The following is a 27352-nucleotide window of genomic DNA, read 5'->3' as shown; positions in this document are numbered from 1 at the left end:
AATTTTGTTCTTGAAAGCCTGCAAGTGTAAAGCACGCACACCCACATGCAATTACGTAATAAGCAAGCCATTAGCATTGTAAAATTCTGTGGCAAAATCTATACATCTCTGAATTAAAACTTATATTAACTCAGGGTGAAAGTTGAGTGCAGTTGCGTGTGCACTTGAATGTCAATGCATTTCACCACAGAATTTAGGGACTTATTTCTTGAAACCGGTGTTAAGCACAACATTATTGCTGAATGGCTATGAGCGCATTGCTGATTGACTTCAGTTCTGCAATTGGGACATTGCCCTATTTGAATATTTAATAAGTTAATTAATGAAACTTGATTAATTACTTAACATTACACCACGATTTGTCATGCAACTAATGGGCACCTTTTCAAGCAGTCAAACTGATGAGACAAATTTGCACTATCACAGAAAATATTTAGTAAACTTGCTTCCATAAACAAAATATATATCCCGTTTGTTACCATAGCAGTGATAAAAACATTTCACAGGCACATTGAATTGGTTGGCTGCAAAAAATGTTTATGCTGCCTAGCTTTGCCGACCACGGTCCGTATTTTCTGCATGAATATTTCCAGGGATGTGGAGACAAGGACATGCAGCGTGCGTTTGCCATCAAGCCAATCCCGTGTGCGTCAAGCAAGCCCCTGTTGGTGTTCATCAATCCACGAAGTGGGGGCAACCAGGGGTCCAAGATGATGCAGAAGTTCCAGTGGCTTCTTAACCCACGCCAGGTCTTCGATCTCTCGGAAGGAGGTCCCAGACAGGGGTCAGTGTTCTGTGCCATAACTCACTTTTGTCTCTTTCTCATCTTCCATCGTTCTTTTTTTCTTTTTTTGCCATATGCTTGTTGCCATTTTTCCGGAATTCACCGAATAGGCTCGTGTAGCAGCTGATTGGGTTTGTCATGCTGAAGCAACAAGACTTATTTAACTCCTTTATGGCAAAGACTTCTGACCAAAAGTCATGCTGAAATGGTTCCTCGGGTTATCGGGCTTTGAGGCTGAGCTATGAATGGCTCTCAAAGCTTCCTTTGTGGACACTCCCAAGGTTGAGCCGTTATGCCGTTTGTTGCACCAAATGGTAAATACCGTAAGCAAGTAGCAGTTCCAAGATATGCTCAACAAGGCAGCTTTATCAAAAGCCTAAAATGTGATTTTGGTTTTAAGGCCTTTCAACGATTAAGCCAATTATAGGGGTGACGTGCAGGGCTATTGGTGAAGTTAATGCTCTGTCAGTGCTTTTAAACCTTATCTATTGCTAGAAAGGGGAGCGGGTGACCTGTCAATGATTGCTGATAAACTAGAATCTTAGAATGACCAAGAAAATCGGAAGTCTAGAACACTACAGCTGTCGTCCTTTGTTTCACTCTGTTGTACCGTTTGGACATGCTTTCTTTTTTAATGGGAGAGTTCGGCTCGCAGCTTAGACTATAGCAATGATTGCATCGTCGCTTTGTGTGCGCAGGCTTGAGCTCTACCGCAAGGTGAACAACCTACGAATACTGGCATGTGGGGGCGATGGAACGGCGGGCTGGATCTTGTCCGTGATTGATGAGATCGGCATCGTGCCCCCGCCGCCCGTCGCTGTGCTACCCCTGGGTACCGGCAACGATCTGGCTCGTGCACTTGGCTGGGGAGGGGTAAGGCCAATCGCTTACGCTGTGGACAGCTCCGGAAGGTTGCTTCCAAACGCTCTAGCAAAGCTGTAAAAGTCATGCAACGGAGCAACCACTCTATATTTCAAGAATTATTATGCTTCAACTATGACAGCAAAGCCAGAGCTTCTCTACTATGGCAACAGTCAACCTTCTGTGGCAATGAACGAAAAGCTGTGGATGCAAGCATGAGGGCTCTTCTGAATGTAGTCCTGAAGTCTCACTCACATTTGTTTAAGCTGGGGAACAAAAAACATAAACATCTCTTTTATTACACCACTTAACTAGGCAAAATACACTATTTGAAAGGGCGGCAGTAAAAAAAAGAAACATGCATGGAGATGAGGTGACAAGCACGAGCACTGAACTTCCAACATCTTTTATTCTGAATGATTCACAAATATATACATGCTGTCTCCAAGCCATGGGTTATCATCTGCGCGTGTGTAAATATGCCAGCTCTTTGTCTTAGAGCGTGATGGAGGCCACGCTGACACATTTCTTCCCGAGTCTAGAAATCCGTTCAGATTCTGTGATTTCCTGTGTCACAGGCGTTTTACTCTTCTTAATAACAGAAGTGCTTACAAGGTCGGGCAAACAGTCCTTGCAAGTCAGACAATGACTTGTCAGACAATGACTTGTCATAAAACATTAGAAATCTTTTGCTTCACACGCATTTTTAACATTGTTTGCGTGCTCCCTTGACCTATCGTTAACACATCTCCCAATTTGTTCAACGTGCACTTTTCAGCACCTTAAAGTAATTTGATAAACTACACCTGCACATTCAACAAAAGGCCGCCTGTGCTTTATGCTGCAGTCACATTGCAGAGTTGCCTCTGGGTTGGTCATTCTGCAAAGCTTTGACCAGTTGTGGGGGGTGGAGAATATGATTTTCACGTCGTAATGTTGGGCCACCTTTTTCAGATTGTGTGATAATGAGTAAACGTAAGGTATCAAACTACCCCCTGCCTAACCTACCGTGGTGGTTTAAGCGGCTATGGTGTTGCGCTGCTAAGCACGAGGTCACAGGATCAAATCCCAGCCGCGGCGGCCACATTTAGATAGGGGTGAAATGCAATAACACCTGCGGGTCTCGTGCATTGGGGCTCATTAAAGAACCCCAGGTGGTGAAAATTACTCCGGAGTCCCCCCCCCCCTCTATGGCAAGCCTCATAATCAGGTCATGGTCTTAAAACATAAAACCCCAGAATTTCTACCCTCTGCTGGGCACGGGGTTCACCCGTCAGCGGTTTTGTGCGCATCTTCTCGGAAGGCCCTCTGCAACCGAAATGAGGAGGTGCTGAGGATATCCGGCGCTCTGCAGCCTTTTGCCCTAATTTCATCCTTGTCGTCCCGTCTCTGCCCGTGTCTTTTTGTGCTGCCACCTTTTAAGATATTTCTCACTTTGCTCTTCTGCATTTTGGCAAATGCAAAACTGTCACAGGCTGATTCAGGTTGTGCTGCAATAAACCAAAACAAAAAGTAAATTCAGACTAATATGCTGCTCTATTTGGCCACAGAAGTGCCGCTAGCTGTCACTTTGTTATCACAGCAAGTTGTGTGCATGTGCAAACCAGTTTATTTGTTTATTTATTTATTTTTATAATATTTTTGAAGAAGCTTTTTGAGTGCTGTGTTACCCTGCATTTCAGAGTGCTTTCAGAGCACACTAAAGGGACCAATAGAAGATGCCATAACAAACCCTGAATTTCAGATGTAGCAGCTACTAACATGCAAGTGCTCTGAAAGCGCATAGGTTTTATAGCCTGCTTGGTGAACCTTGCATTGGCTGCACATTAAACCTTATTGAAAAGTCTAGAAATTTGAGTATGAAGGGGCGAGGTGGCAAGGTGGGTTAAGTATAAATTCCATGCAAGTGATCTTGCATGCGACAGTGACAAGCAGGGCGATGGTGATGGCCGTGATCACCGTGAAGCCTGGTGATCTAACTTTTTAAAAATTTATTTAGTTTATTTTTACCCTCAGGGCCTTTCGGCATTACAGAGGGGGCGGGCACGTCAGCCACACAGTGTGATCCGAACAATATATATTACATGAACACAATAACAATACAAAGAAATAACATAACAGTAATGTAGATAGTAATAATGTAAACATAACACAAATAAAAGAAGAGAACGGTGTGGATCGAAGAGCAAACAGGGATAGCAGATATTCTAATTGACATGAAGAGAAAGAAATGTAGCTGGGCAGGTGAGGTCATGCGTAGAATGGATAACCTGTGGACCATTAGGGTTACAGAATGGTTGCCAAGAGAAGGGAAATACTGTCGAGGACGGCGGAAGACTAGGTGGAGTGATGAAATCAAGAAATTCGCAGGGGCCATTTGGGATCGGTTGGCGCAGGATAGGCGTAATTGGATATGGCAGGGAGAGGCCTTCGTCCTGCAGTGGGCATAAAGTAGGATGATGATGATGATGATGATGATGATTGTAATGAAGCAGATATGCCACACAAAGTTTATTAGTGTGACCTGAAGCATCAAGGAATAGGAGTCGGGGAAGGACAAGTGTATGAAAGGTTTCCAAATCTAGACACTGGACGAAGGCACGTTATCAACTGACAACTGAAGTATTTGACGATTAAATTTCACTCTTCACGCGAATAGATACTCAGCTTATGTCATGTGACATATGCTGCTCCTTATGTCAGCATTGAGTTATGGCGAACAACCAGCACCATGTTTTTTTGCAAAACTTGAAACAAGTGTAAGCAGTTTCAAAGTTCTGAGTCATTTAAAGTAACTCTAATTTATTATATGTATGGCTACCTTGCTTTCTTGAAAACATGCTTCATGAAAAGGGGAAATCATGGTGAAAAATATGTTGATTATGAAGGTGATCAGTGTCATTGCTGTTTTTTTACTGCTTGTAGGGTTACACGGATGAGCCTGTATCAAAGATACTCCAAGATGTTCAGAATGGGGACATCGTTCAGCTGGACAGGTAAGTCACAGCTTCTGAAACCTGTCTGTAGGCACAGAAGAAAAGAGGGTTTTCTCTGGTCAGCTGCAGTGTAGTGCCATCTTGCTAGCTATTTTAATGGGCACTGCACTCCAGTCTGAAAAGCAACGTCATGTTTATGTTTATAGTAACCCCAAATTTTTCTTCTTCGTGCACTTAGATCCTGCGAGCGGGTTTCTTCAATACTAGAAATGTAGTGGATTATTTTAATGGAAACAGACTTAATTAAGACGTTTACTGAGTACTGGATTACTTGATTGCAAGAAAGATTACTGAGAAATGTTAGCTGACTAACAAAATTAAACGCATTTGTAATTAGTCACATTATATCACTTTAGAGCACTTGTCCGAATTGCTGAATTGAAGCTGAGTGGTAACGTGACTTCATAATTATTCATGTAGTGGAAATCCTGTGACCAGCAGCAGTTTCAAAAAATACGTCCTCACAATCTGTGGTGAAATTCTTTGATGCTCTTCGTTAACACTTATTAGCAAACTTGCAGTGCTGTTAAGAATGTTGATTAGTAGAAAAAAAAACTAGGATAGAATTCATCACCACAAGCTTGTCGAGTGTGTGACAGCATACTTTGATTGTCATAATATTGCGTCTTGACAGTTGGGTCTTGACAGTTGGGCATAGGTGCATCACGGGCAACCTTGCAAACTCTTAATTTATCTAAGTGATGTACCTATACCTCGTATGACTTGCTAACCTGTGATTTTGTGAACACCGCAACATGCTCGCTTACGCTCAATGTACCTGCACTTCTCTGCCAGACACGTCCAAGGTGGGGGGGGAAGTCTGCCTGTAGTGCTATAGAGAAGTTCATGCCCGATGGTGGGATCGATCAAACTTCCGCCTTTAGCGCAGTTGTCCATTGCTCCAACCACCAGGCCACGATTGCATGCATGCTTCTCTCATGCCAAAGTCGCTCCTTGAAACATCTGACACGTGTGTCACATGCGAGTTTGCTGTGCTCTTCTCTCGGGACAGCTAGTGCTTTGAGATGCCATGCTAAATTGCACCCACTTTCAGGGTCGGCCTACATTTTTCATCAGAAGAAAGTGATAATGCCTAAGTAGTTGAAGTCAGTCTGCAATGCTGTCGCATTATTATGATTGATTATTCGTTGTGCATTTCAATATCTCATGCAAGTAATGCCTGCCTCTTCAAATACTCTATCTCATGTACAGTCAAAGAAAAATTTCATGGACGTGACGCCCAATAATTCGAATGCCCTTGCAGGACCGTCATGTACCTTGCAGAGCCAATGTATAAGAACGTCTGAAATTTTGGATGCTGAAAGCCATTTCCATCCGATTTTTCTGACTTTCTCGCGTGACCGCAGGTCTGAAGGGGCATTAATCAAAGCGACCACATCCGCCATATTTATTATGTCGCACCCTCAAATCGGCGCTCTCGCACACCAATCCGCTGGCATCCTAGCTGCTTTGACATTCACTGCCAAGCTTTGTGCTGTTTGGTGGCGGGTTCTTTATTGAAAGAATTTACTGCTGTCAAAAATGGCGCTGACTTCACCTACACCTTTGTTGCCCGGAAAGCGCAGCAAGCGTCAAGCATTGCATAATGCCAGTTTTCTAACGTCAGCTTCACCACAATACAACAGTGTTACTTGGATAAGCACATGCTGTGTATTGCACTGAAGCATATGAAGATGGAAATGGGCAATGTCATGGAACACGGTATACATTCCTTAAATATACACGCTTGCACCTGTAGTCTTTTGTCACAGTACAAGCACTGGCACAACTAATAAGTGTACTGGCAAGCCTTCAGAGCTATTTCTGATGTGGCTGTGGTGATTAGAGTCCTTGGGGGCAGTAAACAGCCTGCATTCAATTTTTATGACTGCCCAATTTTTCAGATGTTTTCACAGTCTTTAGGGACTCCAAAAAACCTGACATTGACTGTATTAGAAGTGTGCTGCCATAAGTGATTTCAAAATATTCTTTTAATGTTCAAATAAAACACATGTTAATAGAAGGCCAGTGCTGAATCTATGTCAACATAATGTTGTGTCAGCGTTATTGGTATCAAGCTCTGTTAACACAAAATTTGAAAGCTAATCGCCGTTCAAATGCTTCGCACAATCATCTGACACATTGCGTATGCTTTTATTGCTATGGCGTTCTGCTGCTGAGGGATAAATTTCCAGCTTTCCTAGGTATACTTTGTGGCGCAAAATACATCTCTTGAAAAGGGACAGAAGAAAGGGAGACAGTGAAGCGCCAACTATGGCGCTTCACTGTCTTCCTTTCTTCTGTCCCTTTTCAAGAAATGTATTTTGCGCCACAAAGTATACCTAGGAAATCTAAGCACCAACTTGCCCAAGAAGAAGTCCTTTTGAAATTTCCAGCTGTTTGCGCTGCCGAAACCAAGGTCACGAGTTCGGTCCCGGCCATGGCGGCCGCACTTTGATGGGGGTGAAATGCAACAACACTTGTGCACTTTGATTAGATGCATATTTAAAAAACTCCAGGTGTTCAAAATTAATCTCTAGTGCCATGCTATGACTTGGCTCTTAATCACATTGAAGTTTTGGCACATAAAACCCCAGAATACAATTTTTTCTAGCTGTGGTGGTTGCAGTTCAGTGGGGGTAAAATGCAAAACGAATTGTGTACTTAAAGTTAGGCGCATGTTTAAAAGCCCCAGGTGGTTAACATTAATCTAGAACCTTCCACTACACTATGCCTCATAGCCCGTGAGTTACTTTGTGACATTATACCCCATAATTTGATTTCATTTCATTTCATTTGTTAACGTGCTGCTCTTTTCACCTCTGCAGGTGGGACCTAATTGTAAATAGAAACACGGAGGTGGACATATCTCAGTGCGAAGAAGGCAAAGAGACTGTGCCTTTAAATGTTGTGAATAATTATTTCTCTATCGGTGTGGACGCCCACATTGCCTTGGAGTTTCACGAAGCACGCGGTGAGCTTGGATTCTTGAGCTTTGGAAACAGTTGTTTTTTTTTTTTCAATTTCTGCATCGTGCTTTACCTGAAAACCTTTTCTACACAGCACGGGTCAAAACTAGGTGCAATGCCAGCATACTTCATGACATGTTCTGCATATGGACCTTCTAAAAAGTGATGGCAGGTGCTTTATTTGCAAAGATTCACACCATTTTTTTTTGTTCTTGTTATCCATCAAGCCAAGTGGCTGGTCCCATTGTAACAGGAGCATTGCATCATCCTAGCCTATGGTGAAGCATGAAAATAAGGAAAGATTAAGATAGACGTTCCAAAGTACAGCTGTCCTTATCTCAACATTTTGATATGCATAGAGCTCAGTGGCTCAGTGATACTTGGAGCACATGGCTGCTGGCACTTGTTGTGCCATGAGTGGGCACCGGGAAAACTGAGCTCATGCGTCAGGTCACATGACGAAGCCGAGAGCATTTGTGATGCATGGTGGTGCAACAAGTGCCAGCTGCCACGTGATCTGAGTGTCACATTTGAATCGCTGGGCAGTGTACTAACTAACTTTAAAGTGAGTTGTGGAATGTTGTTGATCAGATAATAACACATAGTGCTTTCAGCCGACCATCCCACGTTAAAAATGGCAATGACAGACAATGGGGATGAGACACTGAAAATAGAGCACTTTATATTTGTTTTTGTCCCTTTTGAATATGCGCTGGTCTTGTGACAATGTGTACAGTGCAGTCCACTGTTAAAGGGAACATTTGAACATAGAGCACATTCGGACTTCTCACTCTAGCAACTGTGAAAGTGCCAGGCCTTGCAGCAGACATGTTGTGGTTGGTAGCGCTAACACCTTTCTACATTCGTTTGCATGCAACAATGCATGCAAACGTTTGCCAGCTAAATTGCCTCCAAAGTGAGAGCTGCACATTAGAGTGGTCCCTTTTAACAGCAGAGCGGACTGTACAATGAAGCCTTGTTGTGATGAAGTTGTATATCAGTATCTGTTCTCACTTTAGTTTTTCTGGTTGCCTCCCCGTCCTTTTGTGCCCCCTTGCAGAAGCTCACCCTGAGCGGTTCAACAGCAGGCTAAAGAACAAAATGTTTTACGGCCAGGCAGGAGGCAAGGATCTCCTTCAGCGAAAGTGGAAGGACCTCTGCAACTACGTCACATTGGAGGTCAGAGGGGCCTTGGCAATCTTGCATTTTACTTTCCATAGCAAAAATTCTTACTGTTTACTCTGGTTTGTGAGGTCTCTTGTCTGAGGCCTCTTATGGGTTGTGTGGGCCTGGAAGATGCGTAGTCATGTAAAATTTTTTTCGTGTTGGTGTCGGCATTGGTTCGCAGTCTCTTGACTGAAGCCTTGTGCATGAAATGTGCCCCTGAGATGTGTAATCATGCAGAACTTTCCTTGACGTATCAAGCTATATTTGGTGTGTACACTAGTTTATGAAGCCTTGTGTCTGTAGCCTCCGGTGTGCCAAATGTGCCTCCGAGATATGCGGTCACATCGAATTTTACTCGCGATAACAAGTTGTGCATACATTGTGTTTGCACGTGTTTGTGTCACATTGTCTGAATCCTTTTCTGTGTCATACGGGAGAAGGTGGAAAAAGAAAAGACAAAGGTGGTGCATTAAAATCTATGCCCCAGATTTGTTCAACTTGTTAGGGGCCTTTGCAGTGGTGCGTAATCTTGGATGCTCTTCTCTTTCCCTAAACAGTGCGATGGCCAAGATTACACGGGGAAGTTACGAGAGCACAAAGTACACTCCATTCTCTTCTTGAACATTCCCAGGTGAGAAGTCAAAACTATTTCCGTTCATTGCAAAGCGAGTCGCACACACCGGGGTAGCCTTGAAAAAGACAGGTCCTCATAATTGTATTGTAGTTTTTGCACGTAAAACTCCAGAATTTGATTTTTTTAAAAGCACGCTGCTTGTAACACCAAGGGATGAAAAAATGCATGCTTGCCAGATGAAAAAGACAGCGCAGATGTAACAAAGCATCATCTATGCTCTGTGTCTTCTACATCTAAAGGCTACATGTGTGCGTTTCTTTGTGTTGAAAGCACTGTGGTTTCCTCATGAAAGTGTTACCAATTATCCCTGTTCATAGTCTTACTACTACTTTTTGATGCAAACTTGGAGAACTAGAAGTCCACATTCTCTTACAGGCTTGCCTTAAGGGCTCATGGTTCATAATGGCCATAAACGCCATTTAAACAGCAACATAAAAAAAGTACGAAAATTTCATTGTCGCAATTGCAAACTGTAATATTCAGAGTGATAATAGCACACCCTCAGTGTACTAGGCTATAAAAAATAGCAGGTGGTCATTTGAACTGAGTTTCTGTTTGTTCACGCATGTAGCTACTATGATATCCATAAGAATGTTTCTACTTGTAGCTGATGGGCTAGTAGACAGTTTAATTAGTACTTCATGTGCAGAAAAAGTAGTGCTGACTTTAGGGAGAAACTGGTGATTTATGCCTGGCTGGTGGCATGCTACACCAGGCTTTCGGGGAGGATTATGATATTGGTGAGAATTATGACCTTGCACCACACGCCGCTTGGGTACAGCATCCTCACGGCAGAGGCACGCAAAGCAGTATTGTGACGTGGGGTCGTCACTAGTGGATGGCAGCGTGTTTGATAACAAACTGTATGTGTGCTCAGGTGGGTATCGTTTTTTTGCATGCATAACCCGTAGCAGAATTTTTTTTTTTTAATTAGCAGTAATACCAGGGGGCGCACTATGCTGCAGCCGACAGTTTTTTCAGAATCCTAAAATTTTGGACTTGATAGATATTCCAGACTTCATAAATGCACCATCAGGGTTCCCATAGTGCTAATGCAATTTTGCAGCTGATTTTCAAGACTAAATCACTTGTTCCGAGCCGCCTTGCTCAATCTTAGAGGCCGCCCTGTTGGATATTCCGCTGGCTTGACCAAGTTTAGCTTGGCTTTCAGTCGCCCGCTCTATAGCCTCCAAGATTGGGAGGTGCACATTACAGATAAAGAGCACCCACCATCCTCTAGTATTTTAGGTTGTGTCCACTCTTCCTTGGCTGAGCACGGCACTTTTTCTTTTTTCATTCTTTTTTCAGTCAACACTATTGTCGCCATCACTTAATGTGAAATCTGGTTTTATTTTCTTTTTTTTTTCCTCTTTAAAGGGACACTAAAGTGAAAAATGATTTCTTCTGCATCAGTAACTGACCGTTCTACAACACCAAAAACACCACTCTTACAACGATAAGACGTTTGGTAAGCCAGAAAAAGCGTAAGAACGTAATTAGGGTGGCGACGCCTACTTAAGTTCCCGCACCTGGGGGCTGTGACGTCTTAGATTACGATGGCATCTTCTAGGGCCTACTAATTATATGTAGCAGTACAGATTGACTACATTCTGTTCTAAAGGAACCAAATGTTGAACGTGGCCAGTTTCGGGAACATTTATTCAGCCAAAGCGGCCCAAATGCGAAAACATGCTTTGGAATCCCTGACGTCACGCTGACGTACCTGCGCTGGGGTTTTGGCGTGAAATTCAAATACTGATATTTGGACCTACATATTCTCATCTAATAATCAAACTATTCATTTGAAATGACTGCCTGCAGGGTTCTTAAACAATGCTTCATTAGTCTAAACTGATTTATTGTTTCGTTTTAGTGTCCCTTTAAGATTTCGGTTGCTATTTTGCACATAGTGTGTCCGCAGAGTAGGGAGCAGGTGTATCATAAATACGTCGCATCTTTGTGTGTGTGTTTGTACAGCTTCGCATTTGTAGGATCGGTGCCACCTCCTGTGCCTTCATGCGAGTCAAGTAGTGCGAAGAAACATGGGACATTTTTTTTATCTTTATGGCAATCTCTGATAGTGGAGATCGCCAATGCAATGACGCTCTTGTCAACTGTATACGGAGATGGCATCACTGTTGCACAAATCCAAGCAAATGTGATCGCCTCCAAGGGTAGTATAAAGCAAGGTACTATTAGAGATTTTTAGAGCTCGGCTCTTAGGGGCCCGTTCCTGGGTTGAACACTGGCGTAACCACGGGAACGCGCTCCTTCCATTGCTTACATGTTCGTCGTCGTCTTCTGCCACAGGTGGCTCGTCGGCGTCCCTCAGCGTAACAACTCAAATGCGCTTATACCACCGCTCGTGCATTCATTGTCGCTTTCTTCCACAGCTGGCTCTGATACCGCGCATCATGCTGACATTCCCATACTGCCCCTCTCTCTGCAAAGGGGCTGACGGCACTGGCCCACTGTCAGTTGGGATGGTGATTGTCTTAATTCCTTTGCCTCAATATGTCATGAAATGAAAACGCGTATCGAGCTGCACTCATATTTCGCATGAGAGAGTATCATAATTGTCAGACGTTTTTTTCATCACTCTAAGCCTAATAAATTTTATTTTTCTGGATGAATGAGTTTTTGAATAGTTCAATTTTTCAGACTATATTTCAGGGCCCGTGAGGTCTGGAAAATCAGTCAGCAACTGCATGCAAATTTAGCCTCGAGGTGTGGCTTCGTGGCACTATGAAGCCATTCGTCAAGGCGAATTTCTTTGCCATTTGAAGTTTTGTTATCTCCTAGGGAACCCCCCACCTTCTCCCTACCCTCCTTTAATAAATCACTCCTCTTCCAGGGTCGACCCATCCTCTTCCTTTTTGGGTCACCATTTTGCCTTGTGGTTGTGGTTAGCAAATAATGCATGCAGCATTAGTGCACCGGAACTATGCTCTTAATGAGCTGTGCTTGATGGCACTCATCTACATCTAACAGAAGCTGAAGATTATCAGTGCCGATAAAAGATTGGGGATCAGAGCTTCTGGCCAAAGCTATGACGTCGGCGAGCTGCGCATCCCCAAATAGAGACTGTTTCTACAAAGCGTTGACTGTCTTTGTATGCAGTCTTACATTAGGTTGTACGTACAAATTTTCTTTTTCTTTCCAAAGCATCACAATTGAAGGTGCAGCTTACGCACGGAGAGAGGTTATACTCTAAGAAATACAACTTCTATGTAACGTCATCATGGTGATCCCTCAGATCATTCGTTTGCACGTTCACTGCAGTTATGGTGGTGGCACGAGACCCTGGGGAAATCCGGGGACAGCATTTGAAATGCCACAGACCGATGATGGCCTCATTGAAGTGATTGGCCTCACCATCTACCAAATGGTGAGTGCTTTCAGTGGCATTCCTTGCTTAGTCGTGATGTCATGAATTGCAATGTCCTTATGCCGTGACAGCATTGGCGATGATGATATTGACACGTGATGGGTTTGCTTTACTTTATTACATTAAGTTTGTTATTGCCCCTGATGCACAGTTTCAGCTTGCTTTCTTATCACCACTGATGCAGTCTTACCATATCGTAGTTGACAGGCAGTCTTATTTTACTTCCTTATGCTTTTTATCATTGCTAATGTGTTGCCCTATCATTTTATATTTCAAAGAGCCGTGGGTTGTCATGTTGCCTGCACACTATAAGTGCTTTTAAAACTGCTGTCAAACTTGCGCTTTTATCTCCACTTGTGACTGTATCTTCAACACGAAACTTCCAGCTCCTTCGCCATGCTTTGACCAGTGTTACCAAGAAGTTTCTGCATACTAATGTATAAACGATAGTTCGTTAAGCGCTGCTTCCATCCTGATTCGACATTCGCTGACTGTGCTCATCACTGTCTTTGCTTGTTTTCTGGGCATGTGCTCGAGCTATAGGAGGTTGAATTCTTTGTTTTCCGGTACTGTCCTGGTTCTTTAACCGTCATTACACCATGGCGACACGAACACTGTGCTAGAAGGTTCCACTGGAAGGTTGCATTGCAGTACCATTGATTATGCTAAACCATCAAACCCAATCGTCCATCCTGGCCAGCCTGAGAGCCTTCAACAATAAACTTCCTCCACCTAAGAAAGATTGCCAGGAAGGAGGCAGACATGAAGGTGCAAGGGTAGAAGCTCAATGTATCAATGCATAACTAGAGGGTGTAAGGAACATGAGGGTCTTGTTGGAGAATGGAGCCCTGGACTTGAGGAGAGTAGGGTTAGGCAGCTTTGACGCACCAAGCAATGTGTGCAGGGTTCTGTGCATCGCACGGACCATTCAGAGTGGGGCCATCTGCGCATGTGTTGTTTCGGAGGTCACAGCTGGCGATACTGTAGCAGACGAACACGGCATTGTGCGCATCGTAAACAAGAAGTTGTTCTTGAGAAGATAAGAGTCTCTGAGCTCAGAGCTGCACGTGTTGCCCAAGTTAACTGATTTTTTATTATTATTTTTTTTCTCTGCAGCCTTTCCTCCAGGCGGGTGGCCATGGCACGTGCCTATGCCAGTGCCGGAGCGCCCGCGTCGTGACGAGCAAAACCATCCCGGTGCAAGTGGATGGGGAGCCCTGCCGCCTACTGCCATCGCTCATCGAGCTGCATATGCGCAACAAGGCCTGCATAGTGGCCAAGGCCAAGGTGGGCAAGGGTTTTGGCTTTGACATTGACACTGCCTTTGGCTTACTCATTCACCCACCATGATTGCTCAGTGGTTATGGTGTTGGGCTGCTGAGCACGAGGTCGCGGGATCGAATCCCGGCAATGGCGGCGGCATTTCAATGGGGGCGAAACGCGAAAACACCCGTGTAACTAGATTTAGGTGCACATTAAAGAACCTCAAGTGGTCTAAATTTCCAGAGTCCTTCACTACGGCGTGCCTCATAATCAGAAAGTGGTTTTGGCAGGTAAAACCCCACAATTTCTTCATCTTACTCATTGAAGAGTGTAACACTTCTTTGAGCAATACGAGCTGTGCTTTCAGTCCTTTAACTGACAAGCCCATGCTGTACTTGTCCTGGCTGTTTACTCTGTTACCTCTAAAGAGGAGCTATACTCGTCCGGTCCGCAGCACCTGCTACTTTGCTTGTCGAAGACAAGCTGCGCTTGTCAACTCGGTTCACGTATCAAACCACATCATCACTTCACATTACTTTATTTCTTGAAGAACCTCTCTATGGGGTATTGCATTAAGGAGCGTTATAAAATTTCCTCAGGATGTCAATCAGCCAGAAAGGTTATCAATTACATTCTTCAGAAAACTTGATGGAAAGGTGACTGAAGTGATTTTTGGTAGAAAGGCTGTTTTGTTGTGCTGCTGTGTGGAAAAAAAACAGAAAGGAGAATGCAACAGTATGAGCACACGGGCATGACACTTCATAGCCAGTGTGATGAGATACAAATGCTGGGGGTGAGATAAAAGGCTAAATTTGAGTTTTGGCACTTGACCGTGCTCTTCGATGCTTTCAATCCCTCTTATATGTTCAGCTAATCATGCCCGAACATTACACATGTGCTGAAGGAAAGTCTCTATTTTGGGGTAGACGTCTTCCATTAACGTTTTGGATGAATATAAGGTAAACCACAAATATTTTTTTTTTAATCCAGGTGTATTATATGCAACAATATGTTGAAACAAGAAAACCGTTTCTATGAAACAACTTGGGGGTTAAAGTGTCCAGTAGAAATGGTCCATAAGTAACATAAGAAAAGAATGCAGTAAATTCTAAAACTAGACATTAGCAAGATGCAATTTTTTGTGCATAAAGACTATTTCCGTTTCTTTCTTTCTTTCTTTTTGTTAAATGATCAATGCTATTGCCAGAACAAATACATGTTCTACCTCATTTCCCAAATGCACGTCCCACACAAAAATGCCTCCATTTTATCCGATATTTGTTTTACCTTATAAGCGTATATTCTTTACACACTGATATATGTGAGGCACTTTTTTTATTTACTTTGTTATGCCTAATAATTCATCATATCCGAGTTCAATATATTGGGATTCAACCCTATATGTAAGCAATTTGTACAGTTGGCCTACAGTGCTGTAGCACTACCTCGCAATGAAAAATGTTGACCATTTTGGTAGTAAAGCTAAAATGTTGCTAAAAAAGACCTTATGCCTTTCTGTGCATTTCTGGGAAACACAGATGTGGCTACAGTCTGTACTTTTTAACCCACTCAATGCCAATGGTGTCAGGTAGGAATGGGAAGACCATTCCTCATTATCCAAATTATAATTTTTTTTTTGCTTCTGCATAATGAAAAATAAACCACTGTGTTCATTTTATAATATCCGAAAGAAAAATCCGACGCAGGAGGTGCATCACCTAAGAGAAAAACCTGGCACTAAAAAGCTGAAACAATTAAATTTTGACTTTTTTGTTACCTCTAATGCACCTTTTTGTATTTGATGATGGAATTTGTGAACTGCCGACATCAGTAGCATTTCTGTGGCGAGGAAAGGTAAACTACGTTGGTGATGTGCAGATAAGAGTGCTACCTAAAATAGTCTCACATTCTTATCTGCCCTTATTTAAGTTGGGTCAGAGAGAACGGAAGCATATTATTTACAGCAGGAAAATAGGACAATATACACCACTGAGTGTTAAATTTGACCTGCGTGTTTTTTTTTTTTTCTTTTCTGCGTTATGGCAAATGCGAAACCATCACACATGGAAGCTGTGCTGACTCAGTATTAATTCCAGGAAACCAAGAGCATTATGAAGCTGTGTCAGACTGCTTGACACAATAGAGACCTTTAGCGTGTCCAGTATACCTGCAAGCGCGGGCGGTTTGCCGGTTTAGCGGGGGCGTAAACGTGAGCGGCCAGATTGGTGGCACCAGCTGGTGGCGCGAATCTCAACCACACAAACACAAAGCTAATTGCTGTATTCTGCTTAGCTGCTGGTGTCAACTTTCGACAGTGGCGTAATCGTGTTCACAATTACGCCACTGCTAAAAATTTGCACCATTAGCGAAGCAGGATATTGTGGGTTACTGCAGTTTTAGCTCTGTGTTTGTCTGGTCGAACTCTGCGCTACCAGGTGGCTGCACCGCTCTGGCCGCTCACCTTTACGCCACCACAAATCCGGCAATCTGCCCAAAGCGCTCCCGTTTACCGAAATAGCGGACAGGCTAAAAGTCTCTAATAACACATGTGCAGAATCTCCGCCCTCATAGCTTTCATTTCATTGCCGCAGGAAGTCGTTTGAAAATGGAGGGGCACTGATTATGATTTGTGATAAAGTGTCCTCTGTACTCCGATACCACTATTAAAGGTATTTCCATATAGCATGGAGGTTTTAAACGCTTCCTAAGATAGGGGGTAGGTGGAGGTAGCATCTCAAAGCGGACGGGAAAATGTGCTGTTTATTGTTCAAGCTGTGACCTTGCTTCCCACACCATTGTGGTAGACGTGTTGGCTATCGAATCAGTGGTCCTTTGTCTGAACAATGACTTATTCTGTTGGCTCTGCAATGAATGTCTTCCGAGTCCTTGATTTTCATTTTTTTTTCTGTCACATTGCAGATTCACAACCAAGTGCCAAGCCAGTAAGTCGTCAGCTTTTCTTTGTGATGCTCTGTTGCATGTAACAATAATAATACTTTACTTTATAGCTGGTCAATCGTTTAATTAAATTTCCTGCCTACCTAAACATGTTAGTGTTTGTGAGTATGGCAACGAGGAATGCACATCGTGTGACATCAAGAACACTAAAAAAGAAATCCCCCTCTCGGCCTGCCCTAAATTTAAAAAATAATAAATCTGGGTTAGGTGCAGTCCTCTTCACAATCACTGGGAGCTCTTTGTGAGGTTCTTTGATAAACATACCTTCGAGCCTTTTCTATTTATTTATTAAATTAGTTAAACCTCCTGAAGTTTGGAGAATAGTAGCCTCCTTTTTATGATGAACATGAAGAAATTTTGAAATATTTGTGCCTGGTCATAAGTTCAGCTTAATAGAAGTGCACTAAATCTATGAAAAACAAACAAATGACCAACAAATCATTCAGCTTAACAGAGGATTTGTCTTCACATTGCTTATCCCAAAGGTATTCCGCTGCAATTGGTCTCGCTTGGAGCCAGTGATTACTCTGGCGACGGCTGTCACCTCATATTTCTCCACGTCTCTCATAGCCACCATGTTGCTTTTGAACGTTACAAGGACCACTTAAGCGAAACACTAAACGAGTTTAAATTGATGAATTCCTAAGGATACTAGTTTCCTTATGGGTGTGTGATTTCTGAATAGTAGATTTCGAATCGAATATCAAATGGAATCAAGAAAGAACAGAGCTGAATATCGAACCGAATATCAAATAACAGAAAATTTAACACAAATATATATGCTTCCAAATTTTGTGCAATAAACACAAGAGCTGCCCATGCTAAGAAAGCTATTCACATTACTTAACAGGAATCTTGCTAGCTATCAGTAACTTAGGTACCCAGAAATCGAGATGCATAGTATGCTCTCTTCTTGTTAGAGGGAGCACCGAATTAGTATGCCTGCACTCATGATGACTCAGTTTGTACACAAAGGTCTGAGAAATATTTTTTTTATCGATGGAATATCTTTCAAATAGAATTAAGTGCTTTTTTTGACATAGCTTGACACTAATATGTTCCTACGGGTGGCTCATCAGTGATTGGTCGTGAAATCACGTGTACGTGTTAGATCTACAGCCGCTGAAGTGTAGTTCGGGTCCACGGTCGACCAGCTGGCAGCTACCGTGAGCATGCATGCCAAGCTTGTCTGTGTGCTTGCATTTGGGTAGAGGGCTCCCAGCTGTTCGAATCTGCGTGCGTGAATACTGAACTCGCATGTTAGATGCGATCAGCATGCCTTCCCATGGCTAACCATGGCTAACCAGGCACACGCTCTCGTGCTTCCCATATGCGCTGTTGTTGTAGTTTCCTCTGTCCGCGTCACGTTGACCATTTCGATCGGTATTGTCGACCTTAACGAAGCTTGTACCAATAAAGATTGTGTGCCGTGGGAACGCCATGTGCATCAAGGCATTGACCCACAGCTGGGTCATTCACCAAATGTACTGATATTCTAAAAATCGAATATTTGAGAATTTGAGCATTCTATATTCTATTCACAAATCAAATTAATTGAACATTTGCCATTCAATTCGAAATTTAATTTTTGAGTATTTGCATGCCTCTAATTTTCATTGGTTTCGTAGTAACAGGTTGATTACTGGAGGAGGAAATGAAGGTGAAAATTTCATTTTTCGAATTTTACGCTGGAACCACAGGTACAGTATGTCAATGTGACGACACAGATCACCAAGCATTCTTTCACATGTTGGCCGTTGTGGTTAAGTAAATGTTCTTTAAACTTTCTAACTTCAGTTTTTGGCTTTCTTTTAAACAGCGTAGTTCATTTTTACTCGTAGGCATTTAACAAGCCCCGAGCAAATGAGGTCACAATCTGTGACATCACTGTGAACTGGTGCGAAAATTTCAAGGTGGCGTCACCACCCATATTTCATTATTGCGTCTTCTCTGGCTTACCAAGCATGTTTTTGCAGTAAGAGTGACTTTTTGGCATTATGCAAGTGTAATTTACTAACACTGCTTGAATCATTCTTTCTCTTTAGTGACCCCTTCACAAATAAATCAATCGTGCATTATGACTGTTTGCCATCTTTTTGCCAGGTTACCACTGGAAAAGCTGACCATTGCCATCCGAAAGCTGAACATGGCTGATTACGAGAATTATCACTACGACAAGGAGAGGCTACGAAGCCTATGTGAGTTTTATCACCAGTTGCTGTTCCAGATATAACAAACTGCACTTAGAACTTGTGATTTCTAGTGCTTGTTTTTATTTTATCGTGATGAGAAGTTAGTAGTCTTTTGGAAACAAGGTTAATCTGTGTAACTAACCCTGTGATGCCAAAACACAGTTTCACATCAAGGAAAATTAGAGCGACTTGATTGTCTTTATATCTGGCCATAGAGAGTTTCATACATTTGTATGAAAAACAATGAAATGGTAATAATATGAAGCATTCTTTTCTGAGTGCGGCCACATTATTGTGGGCAAGCAGCCGTGCTTCTCGCTATGTCTGCCCTGTTTTTGCACATTTTAACTTCCTTTTCCTGCTTCACAACAGCCATACCGATTGGAACATTGACTGTGAACCCTGACACTGATCTGGAGAATGTCAGGCTGATGATCAACCAGTTGTGTTCTGTGAGTTTTCTTTTTTTTTTTTCAAGTCTTGCATGTCTTCTGTTGTTGCATCCCGTTTCCTGTGCAAGTGTGTATATTTTCAGGTATGCGCGAACAAAAATCTACTTCTCTATAAATGATACCATTATAGCAGGAGAATACTACCTTCAAATAGAACATTACCAATGAGATTTTATATTTCCTTTGATATATCCAATAATTTGTTCTATCTACGTTCGACTGTATTTAACAATGTAATTGGTCCCACTGACATCACTGAAATTTCTGTAGCAATGCCGCACCACATGTATGCAGTGTAATGAAAGAATCAGAAGATTGGAAACCATGTTGAAAAAAGTCAAGGTGTCTCTTGACTTGTCATGAGAATGGGATGGCATTTTTCAACATGAAAGCGCACGTTTACAATAGACAGAGGGTGGTGGTCGCATTTCAGTGTTACAGTGTATAAGACTGGTCAAAATAAATCGAGCACTTTCTCAAGGTTAAAAGAAAACACACATTTGTTTTCTTTCGGTCTTAGACAAGTGCTTGTTTTGTTTTGAGCATGTACTATGCTGACCTGACAAGTATTCGTCGAACGTTGGACTAAGTGTATAAGACTCACAGTATTTATTCGAATATGAGGCGAGGTTGTTTTAACCTCGAAGTCACTCCCGGTGTTATATGCGAGGCATCAGATTCAATTAGTATTTCAATATGGCGGCAGAGATTCCAGCATATCCAAATTTTGGGTGGCAGCGCAAATGGTAGTGGCTAATAAGCCTTGGCAGATGAAGCAGTACTGCATTTTTGCCCAAATACCTGCACCGAGAATTCTAAAAATTTCAACAATAAAGGTGGGGTGCGGGTTATATGCGAATTTTGCCTTTATGTGTGACTTCACAGCAAAGCAAACATTGCTTTACTGTGTGGCTTCAGGGCAATGTTGTGTGCGCTGCCATAAAGCCACTTCGTAAGGCGAAATTCACACTGCCATGAACTCGAACTTTAAGGTGAAATTCACATATAGCCTGCACTGATTATTCCGATTATTCCAAAGGCTCCCTAGTTATTCGTTATTTCAGGCTTAAGTTCTTTTTCTCGGAACCCCCAACTGGGGAGGGTACCCTCGTCTTACAATTGACTGCCTTATGATCTAATAAATATGGTAATTCGTAAGTTGTACACGCTTACTGTGACTAGATCTGTAATGTGCTCCGGGTAATAGCTAGGAATCAACTTTGATCTGGTAATTCATTGCTTAATCGAGTTTGTAAATTTATATGCAGAGCTAAACGATTCAAACATGATCATCGTAACGCATGGCTGCTAGCACTTTTTTCTACCCTATCAGCCGGTTCTGGGAACACCGAGCTAGTAGATTATGGTTATGGTTAGATTATGGATTATGAAAGAGAGTGTTTGTAATGGATTGTGACTGCGTTTGGCCCCCTAGTGATTACCTAGCGCTCACGAATTAGACAACAAGCTCCGGCCACCACGCGGTCCAAGTGTCATGCTTGAATCGCTAGACACTGTACACGAGCCAAAGAAAGCAACAAAACTGTATATATATATATATATATATATATATATATATATAATGTTAGCTTTACAAAAAAGAAAACACACAAATCGTGCTATTAGAATGGACCAGTTACCTGTTGGCAACATTGTGCATGAGTCGGCAGATGTAAGCATAAAAAGCTTACTCGAACGCATTCAAAGGTGTAACTGGGGAGGCAAGCCTGTTAACATTCTCTAGTATTAGAGTTCCTTTCCATAGCAACAGTTGTGCCAGGTGCAGCAAAAAAGCAGTTGCAAAGTTGACTGATGATAAATAGTAGTGAATTAGATAATGCTGAATTGGCTCACATGACTCATAGCTTACGCAACACTGCATGGAATTCACGCGATAGGAATTCATTTGACCCATTTGTTACGGTGCTTCTTGTGCCACTAATGCTGTGCCTCTTGGTGAATCACACGTCTGTTTCCAGCTGGAAGGTCCAGACGCACAGAATCTGTCACCGTCCAAGAGGTTCTCACCCGACTGGTGCTTTCTGGATTGTGAGTAACTCTGGCTTCGCGATTGTTTGCATTGGGGAAGGGCATTGTTTGGTTCTCGGGTCATTGCTGGACAGCCTCGAGAGGGCGTCTAATTTAGCACGCATATACCAAGAGGAAATACATAGTGAACTGAACAATGCCAATAGCACAGATGACAAGACGTTAAAGATACAAACAAGAAAAATGCGCTGTCCTGTTCATATATCTATTGTCCTGTCGTCTGCTCGGTTCGCCATCTTGAACGAAAACGACACTCTGTTCCATTCTTAGCAGCCAACGCTGCTGCAGCTACGCAAACCGTGAGGTCGCAGATGTCTCACTCCGCATGTTTTGCAGGAAGTTGGTTTTGATCTGCAACACTTTCTATGGAACAGCCACTTCACATATTGGAACTACAACTTGGGGATCTTAGGTTATGTCAAATTGTGTAATGTTTGTACACCCTTGTGCTTCCAGTGTGCGACATACTAGTACTTCGTTTTGGCAGCAAGCACAAGTGGTGCGCCGTAGCCGCTGGTTGCAGAAACATGCCACCCTATTTGTCTCGCGTTAAATAGGATCAGATCTGGGGTGCCTTTCACTTATTAAGTGAAAGGCACCCCAGATCTGATCCTATTCTGATGCCCCATTATTTGCAACATCAAAATATGAGACTTAATGTCACTTCGAGTTACATGATGCACGCCTGTGTCATTCATATGTGACACACCACTTTTTATTCAAGAATGCGAGCTTTAACAGAAGTCTCTCTAGCCTTTGTGGCAATGCCATCTACGTATTAAAGAGTATGGTTCAATTTTAAACTCTAATGCAGTCGACAACAGGTTTCTTTTACTTTGTATGGCTAGTAAGCAGAAGTCCTTCCGGTGAGTGTAGAGAGCTCCTCCAAGAATCTTAGTGCAAGGTGCATGAAGGTCTGATATGTAGAGCAAGCCCCGTGGATTGGGATGCACTTGAGCTGCTAGAAAACAAAACCACTTTAGTCATTAAGAGGCTACTTTAACGTGGTTACCCCCCACTCTTTATGCTGAACCGCATCTGTCTCTCCTCGTGACATTTGGAATTAATGAACGACTTTATTTCTTGCTTGAACAAAAAAAAATAAGGTATTAACAACAGAGTGAATGAATTGTGCCTCAGAGTACCCTTGATTCATTGATTTATAGATTGAAAATGAATTTGCTGTACCAGAGAAGTACTAGAGACTGGTTTTTGTCATAGCGAAACAAAATTTTACAGCTTCGCTTCCCAGATGAATGCCCAGAGGCTGTTCAGTGTTTTCTTTTGCTTTGGCTTTGGCCAAGGTTGTCCGCAGATTGTTTTATACGACTTGTAGGGAAGCACCTAAAAGAGACGTGTAGATGTAAACGACATTATCAAACTTGCGCGTCTGTTTTTGTTCTTTCACTTGCCTCTTAGCGTGCACAGCGGAGAGGTTCTTTCGCATCGACCGAGCTCAGGAGCAGTTACACTACGTCGTCGACATCGGTCAGGACGGTGTGTACATCCTCGACCCAGAGCAATCGCCGATCGCTCCGGAGCCGCCACCACCGCCACTGACGTCACCCACAACAGAGGAGATTAGTGCCCTGGACAGTTCGTCCGTCTTGAAGGACACTGCGGAAGGCCTAGCAGCTGTAGCAGCAGCCGCAGCCGCAGCTGCAGCCGAAGCTGTAGCCGAAGCTGAAACGAAGGAGCCAGCTCCAACGTGGAGGTGAGCTGTCCGATGGGAAAGGAAACAAGAGAAGGAATATACTAACAACAACAGAAACAAAGCCTTGAGGCCACTGTTAATGTTGGTAGCTGTTGGTTCATCTGCTTTTGCAATAACTTGCAATTCGACTCATCACAGTAGAAATAAGCATAAGCAGTGCAGTGCATGTACAATGGTGAAATAAATGCTGAAAAGATCCAATCATTACAATCTTATAGTGTTTAATCTGGACTGATTTTACATGCCATAGATATACAGTGTACTATTACTAGGCAATGTCTATCATTAGAAGTGATAATTGTCTTAAATGCTGTCAATGAAAATTTATTGAACTATACTGTGAAATTGTGCTGCAGGTTATGTAATAATCTATATGGTTAGCCACTGTCATATTCAGTTCGTGTTCTAGGTTGACCAATGCTTGCTTTGGCCCGTAGGCTGATACATGAAAACATGATATACACAGCTTGCCTGACTAGATATTTTTTTCTCATTTTAGCCCCTCTACCCCCATGCAAGACTGTAAGGAACAGAAGTGAGTACTGTTTAAAAATTGTATTAGCTTTTTTTCCCTAATGTTAATAATGAATAAAACTGAAGGCTCGATCAAGGGCCACATTCAGCTTGTCTCTTTTCATGTTTTCTGTTTTTTCACAAGAACATTCTTGTTGAGCACCTGCGTTTGCGGATAACATGACCACGTTTATAGTTGCCTGACACCGGTTTTATTAACCACTTCAGCTTATGAAGTACTATTGACACTGTTTTAAATTCATTGCGCTGCCTTATTAAGCTCCCACTTTTGAAATGCAAGAACATTTGTGCACTTGAATTTAAGTGGACATTGGTCAAAACTAATTGAAAGCCCGTAGCATCCTTCATAACCCTACAGCATCCTTCATAACCCGCTATGCAGTTTCGGGAAATTAAGCCCCACAAGTTATTTGTGAACTCTTCCTAAAGGTGAGTCGAATTGAGCAGACAAGATGACAAGATATGCACTTGTATTGAAATTTCATGGCATTGCCGCAATTGTAGAATATACCTGTTTCTCTACCCAAAGGCTGTGTGGATTGGGAGGTACACACGCCATGTGTTCAGCTTCATTAGCAGTTTGAAATGTTAACGCTGAATTTTACTCTTACGCGTCAAATGCTTCAAAAGCAGCTGCACAATATTTTTTTTAAATGCGAGCTGTGTGAGTTATTACCGTTTTTCACCCCCTGAATATGAAAATCATACTATTTGTGCCCTCTCATATCGTGTAACACTCGTGTACATACAGTTGAGCCTAATCATAGCTAAGTCGTATCTGACCTTGTACTTTCCGTTTTGTGTTTCAATTGTCTGTCGCTGTGAATCTGGGTGTGTGCATGTATGTCAGCATTGCATTCACAGTGAACACGCGAGTCCGTTGTTTTGCTTATCGCTCTGGCAGTGGTGACATCAGTGGTGCTTTGTTTTCAGAGTTGAAGCTGGAGAGCAGCTGCAGCCAACTTCATCGCACGGTAGGTCTCGTCTGCTCTCACATCTGAATTTAATCATATCTGAATTTTGTCTGCTATCATATCTGAACACTTTCTAAAGAAAGTGTTCGCTTTACCATTCTCATAATCTTTCTTTTCTTCTTCCCCTCTTTCATTGAATACTGAGCAAGTTGTGCTAACTAACAGGCTTACCCAGGTATTGCCAATGAAATGTGATGAATTTTTCAAGCACAGTTTTATCATGCACATGTAATCACATTAGTACTCACCTTCTAATCTTGGTCTATTTTTGGTGTTCTCATTAACTTGCTTAATGGTCTGTGTGTGTGTGTGTGCATGTGTGTGTGTGTGTGTGTGTGTGTGTGTGTGTGTGTGTGGCTGCCATGATAAATGCTTGATGTCTAGGTAGCATTGTTGCACTCCAGTTCAGGTCTTCTTAAAAAGAATAGAAAGAAAGTAAAAGATAGCGAGAGGAAATCTACATATTTATCTTCATTCTTCATTGTAGAAGAAGTTCAGGGTCTTGAAGTTTGGTTAATGCCTTGTCTTATGATGGAGGGCTGCAAACTGTCGCACAAAAACCTAAAGCTAACTGTGCTGCGCCTAACACTGACGAGAAAGCCTCCTCGTATGCTTCAAACAAGGCAGAAGTTCACAAGAACATGGAGGCTTCAGAGGAAGCTTTAGCTCAGGTGCTGCTATCTAAATACATATAAAGGAGAATTAGATTTTCTCTGCAACCACTGCATCAAATTTGACGAGGTTTGTCACATTTAAAACAAAAACTTAAAATCTAGTGACTGTTGGCTTCGAATTTTTTATTTAGGTTGTCAATTTTTTTATTAAAAATTGGCAAAAATCAAAAATTTCCGTAAGGCGAAACTATCAAGTTTACAACTCTGTAACTCATCAACAAGAGATGATAATACAATTCTGTGAAATGCATGTAATAGTACATACAAAGTGGACAAAATTGATATGTTACACATGAATCTCAAAAAATTTAATAACATGGAAATACAGCTTTTGCAGAACCATTGTAAACAACGTAAAAAATTCAGGTAAAATATGAAATGACATGAAATCTGTCCGCTTTCAATGATCTAAAGGATGCCATTCACAGAACCACGATATCTGTTGTTGATTCAGAGCTATAAATTTTTAAACGTCGTGCTTCTATTTATTTCAAACTTCCGAATTTTTGAATATTCTTGGAACAAAATTCAGGTTCTAAATCGAAATTCCGCTTCCAACAGTCACTAGAATTTAACTGTCTCTCTCAAATGCAACAAATTTCATTAAAATCGGTCCAATGGTTTTCTCAGAAAAGCGTTTTCGCGTTTTACATGTATTCGAATAGGCCGCGTTGGAGTTGGGCCCGAGCTAAGGCTTCCTCTTAAAGTGGTATACAGTCGTAGAACAAGTTCCCCTTGTTGAAACATTGGCTCCAGTGACATTTGTTGTTCTATCACTGTTTGTTGCTCCTTGTATGCTTGGCTTGCTTCATGCTTTTTGCTGTGTCATCTGTGCATCCGTTTGCTGTGCTAACCACTCCCAGTTGCATCTGAATAACATATTAACCCTGTGTCTGCTTGCAGAAGTAATCATGGCTGCCAAACTGGGGGATCTCTTAAGGGTACGTTCACTCAGTGCCTTGTATGAAAAAAAAAAAATGAAACTGGTAGCCCTGTCCTTACACTCAGGCTTTGCTTTTTGTTTTGTTTTTCCTTCTGGAATTTCGTCATGCTTGATGTGAGGTGCGTTGCTGATGCGTAAAGCTACTGCGACTGGCTTAAATGCACTGCTGGACAAAGGCTTGTGCCAAAGCTTTATGCTGAGCGGGCAAACGTTCTATTATGCGAAGTTGTAGATTCCTCGCTACTCGCAGCAGAATATTTCTCTTCTACATTCTTGGCAGCATTGTGTGCAGATTGCAAATCTTTCCTTACCATGTTCAAAAAGCGCTTCAGTGCCCTTTCAAGCCATATTTTGTTTTTTGTTGGGTTTTGTTGCATTGTGTTTAAACTACGTCACATTTTTTTCTCACAATCCTTGGAAGATTGTGTAAAATGGTCAAGAAATGATGCCTGTAATATTAACCTGAATAACTCAGTCAGCTTCAATTTCTCATTTGAAACTTTTTCAAGTGGCGTCGAAGACTACTGCATTGTTGAAATCTGGTTTAGCTAAGACACTAAGTTATTGTTCACCATAAGTTTAGTAGTAGTGAGCCGGCTTTGCCTGTCAGGTCTCTGTTCGTGTGGTTAAAACACTCTGTACTTAGTTGTAACAATGCAAAGCCAGCGAAAATGAAGCCAACGAGAAAATCCATAGACCAGCTATATATATATATATATATATATATATATATATATATATATATATATATATGTATATATATATATATATGTGTGTGTGTGTGTGAACACGTGTACTTG

The 27352-nt window shown here is 42.2% G+C and overlaps 1 protein-coding gene across 7 annotated transcripts in view; it reads left to right on the top strand.

Annotated features, from left to right (window-relative positions):
- Positions 1 to 27352, top strand: part of LOC135911496 (eye-specific diacylglycerol kinase-like) — a 655226-nt gene that overhangs the window by 610149 nt on the left and 17725 nt on the right. For 6 of the 7 annotated variants that reach the window (XM_065443827.2, XM_065443819.2, XM_065443823.2 and 3 more), the window contains 16 exons: positions 594 to 784; positions 1483 to 1657; positions 4571 to 4641; positions 7470 to 7615; positions 8671 to 8789; positions 9335 to 9408; positions 12694 to 12799; positions 13916 to 14086; positions 16982 to 17004; positions 19124 to 19218; positions 19585 to 19664; positions 21644 to 21713; positions 23133 to 23427; positions 23927 to 23962; positions 24895 to 24935; positions 26513 to 26550. In XM_065443827.2, the coding sequence (XP_065299899.1) occupies positions 594 to 784; positions 1483 to 1657; positions 4571 to 4641; positions 7470 to 7615; positions 8671 to 8789; positions 9335 to 9408; positions 12694 to 12799; positions 13916 to 14086; positions 16982 to 17004; positions 19124 to 19218; positions 19585 to 19664; positions 21644 to 21713; positions 23133 to 23427; positions 23927 to 23962; positions 24895 to 24935; positions 26513 to 26550 (1731 nt within the window). The remainder of the gene's footprint in view (positions 1 to 593; positions 785 to 1482; positions 1658 to 4570; positions 4642 to 7469; positions 7616 to 8670; positions 8790 to 9334; positions 9409 to 12693; positions 12800 to 13915; positions 14087 to 16981; positions 17005 to 19123; positions 19219 to 19584; positions 19665 to 21643; positions 21714 to 23132; positions 23428 to 23926; positions 23963 to 24894; positions 24936 to 26512; positions 26551 to 27352) is intronic. The other variant, XR_010567368.1, reaches the window with a different exon arrangement.

The sequence above is a fragment of the Dermacentor albipictus genome, chromosome 10, assembly GCF_038994185.2.
Source record: "Dermacentor albipictus isolate Rhodes 1998 colony chromosome 10, USDA_Dalb.pri_finalv2, whole genome shotgun sequence".
NCBI classification, from domain to species: Eukaryota; Metazoa; Arthropoda; class Arachnida; order Ixodida; family Ixodidae; genus Dermacentor; species Dermacentor albipictus.
Note: the sequence above shows the minus strand (reverse complement) of the source record. Positions and strands in the feature narration are given on the sequence as shown.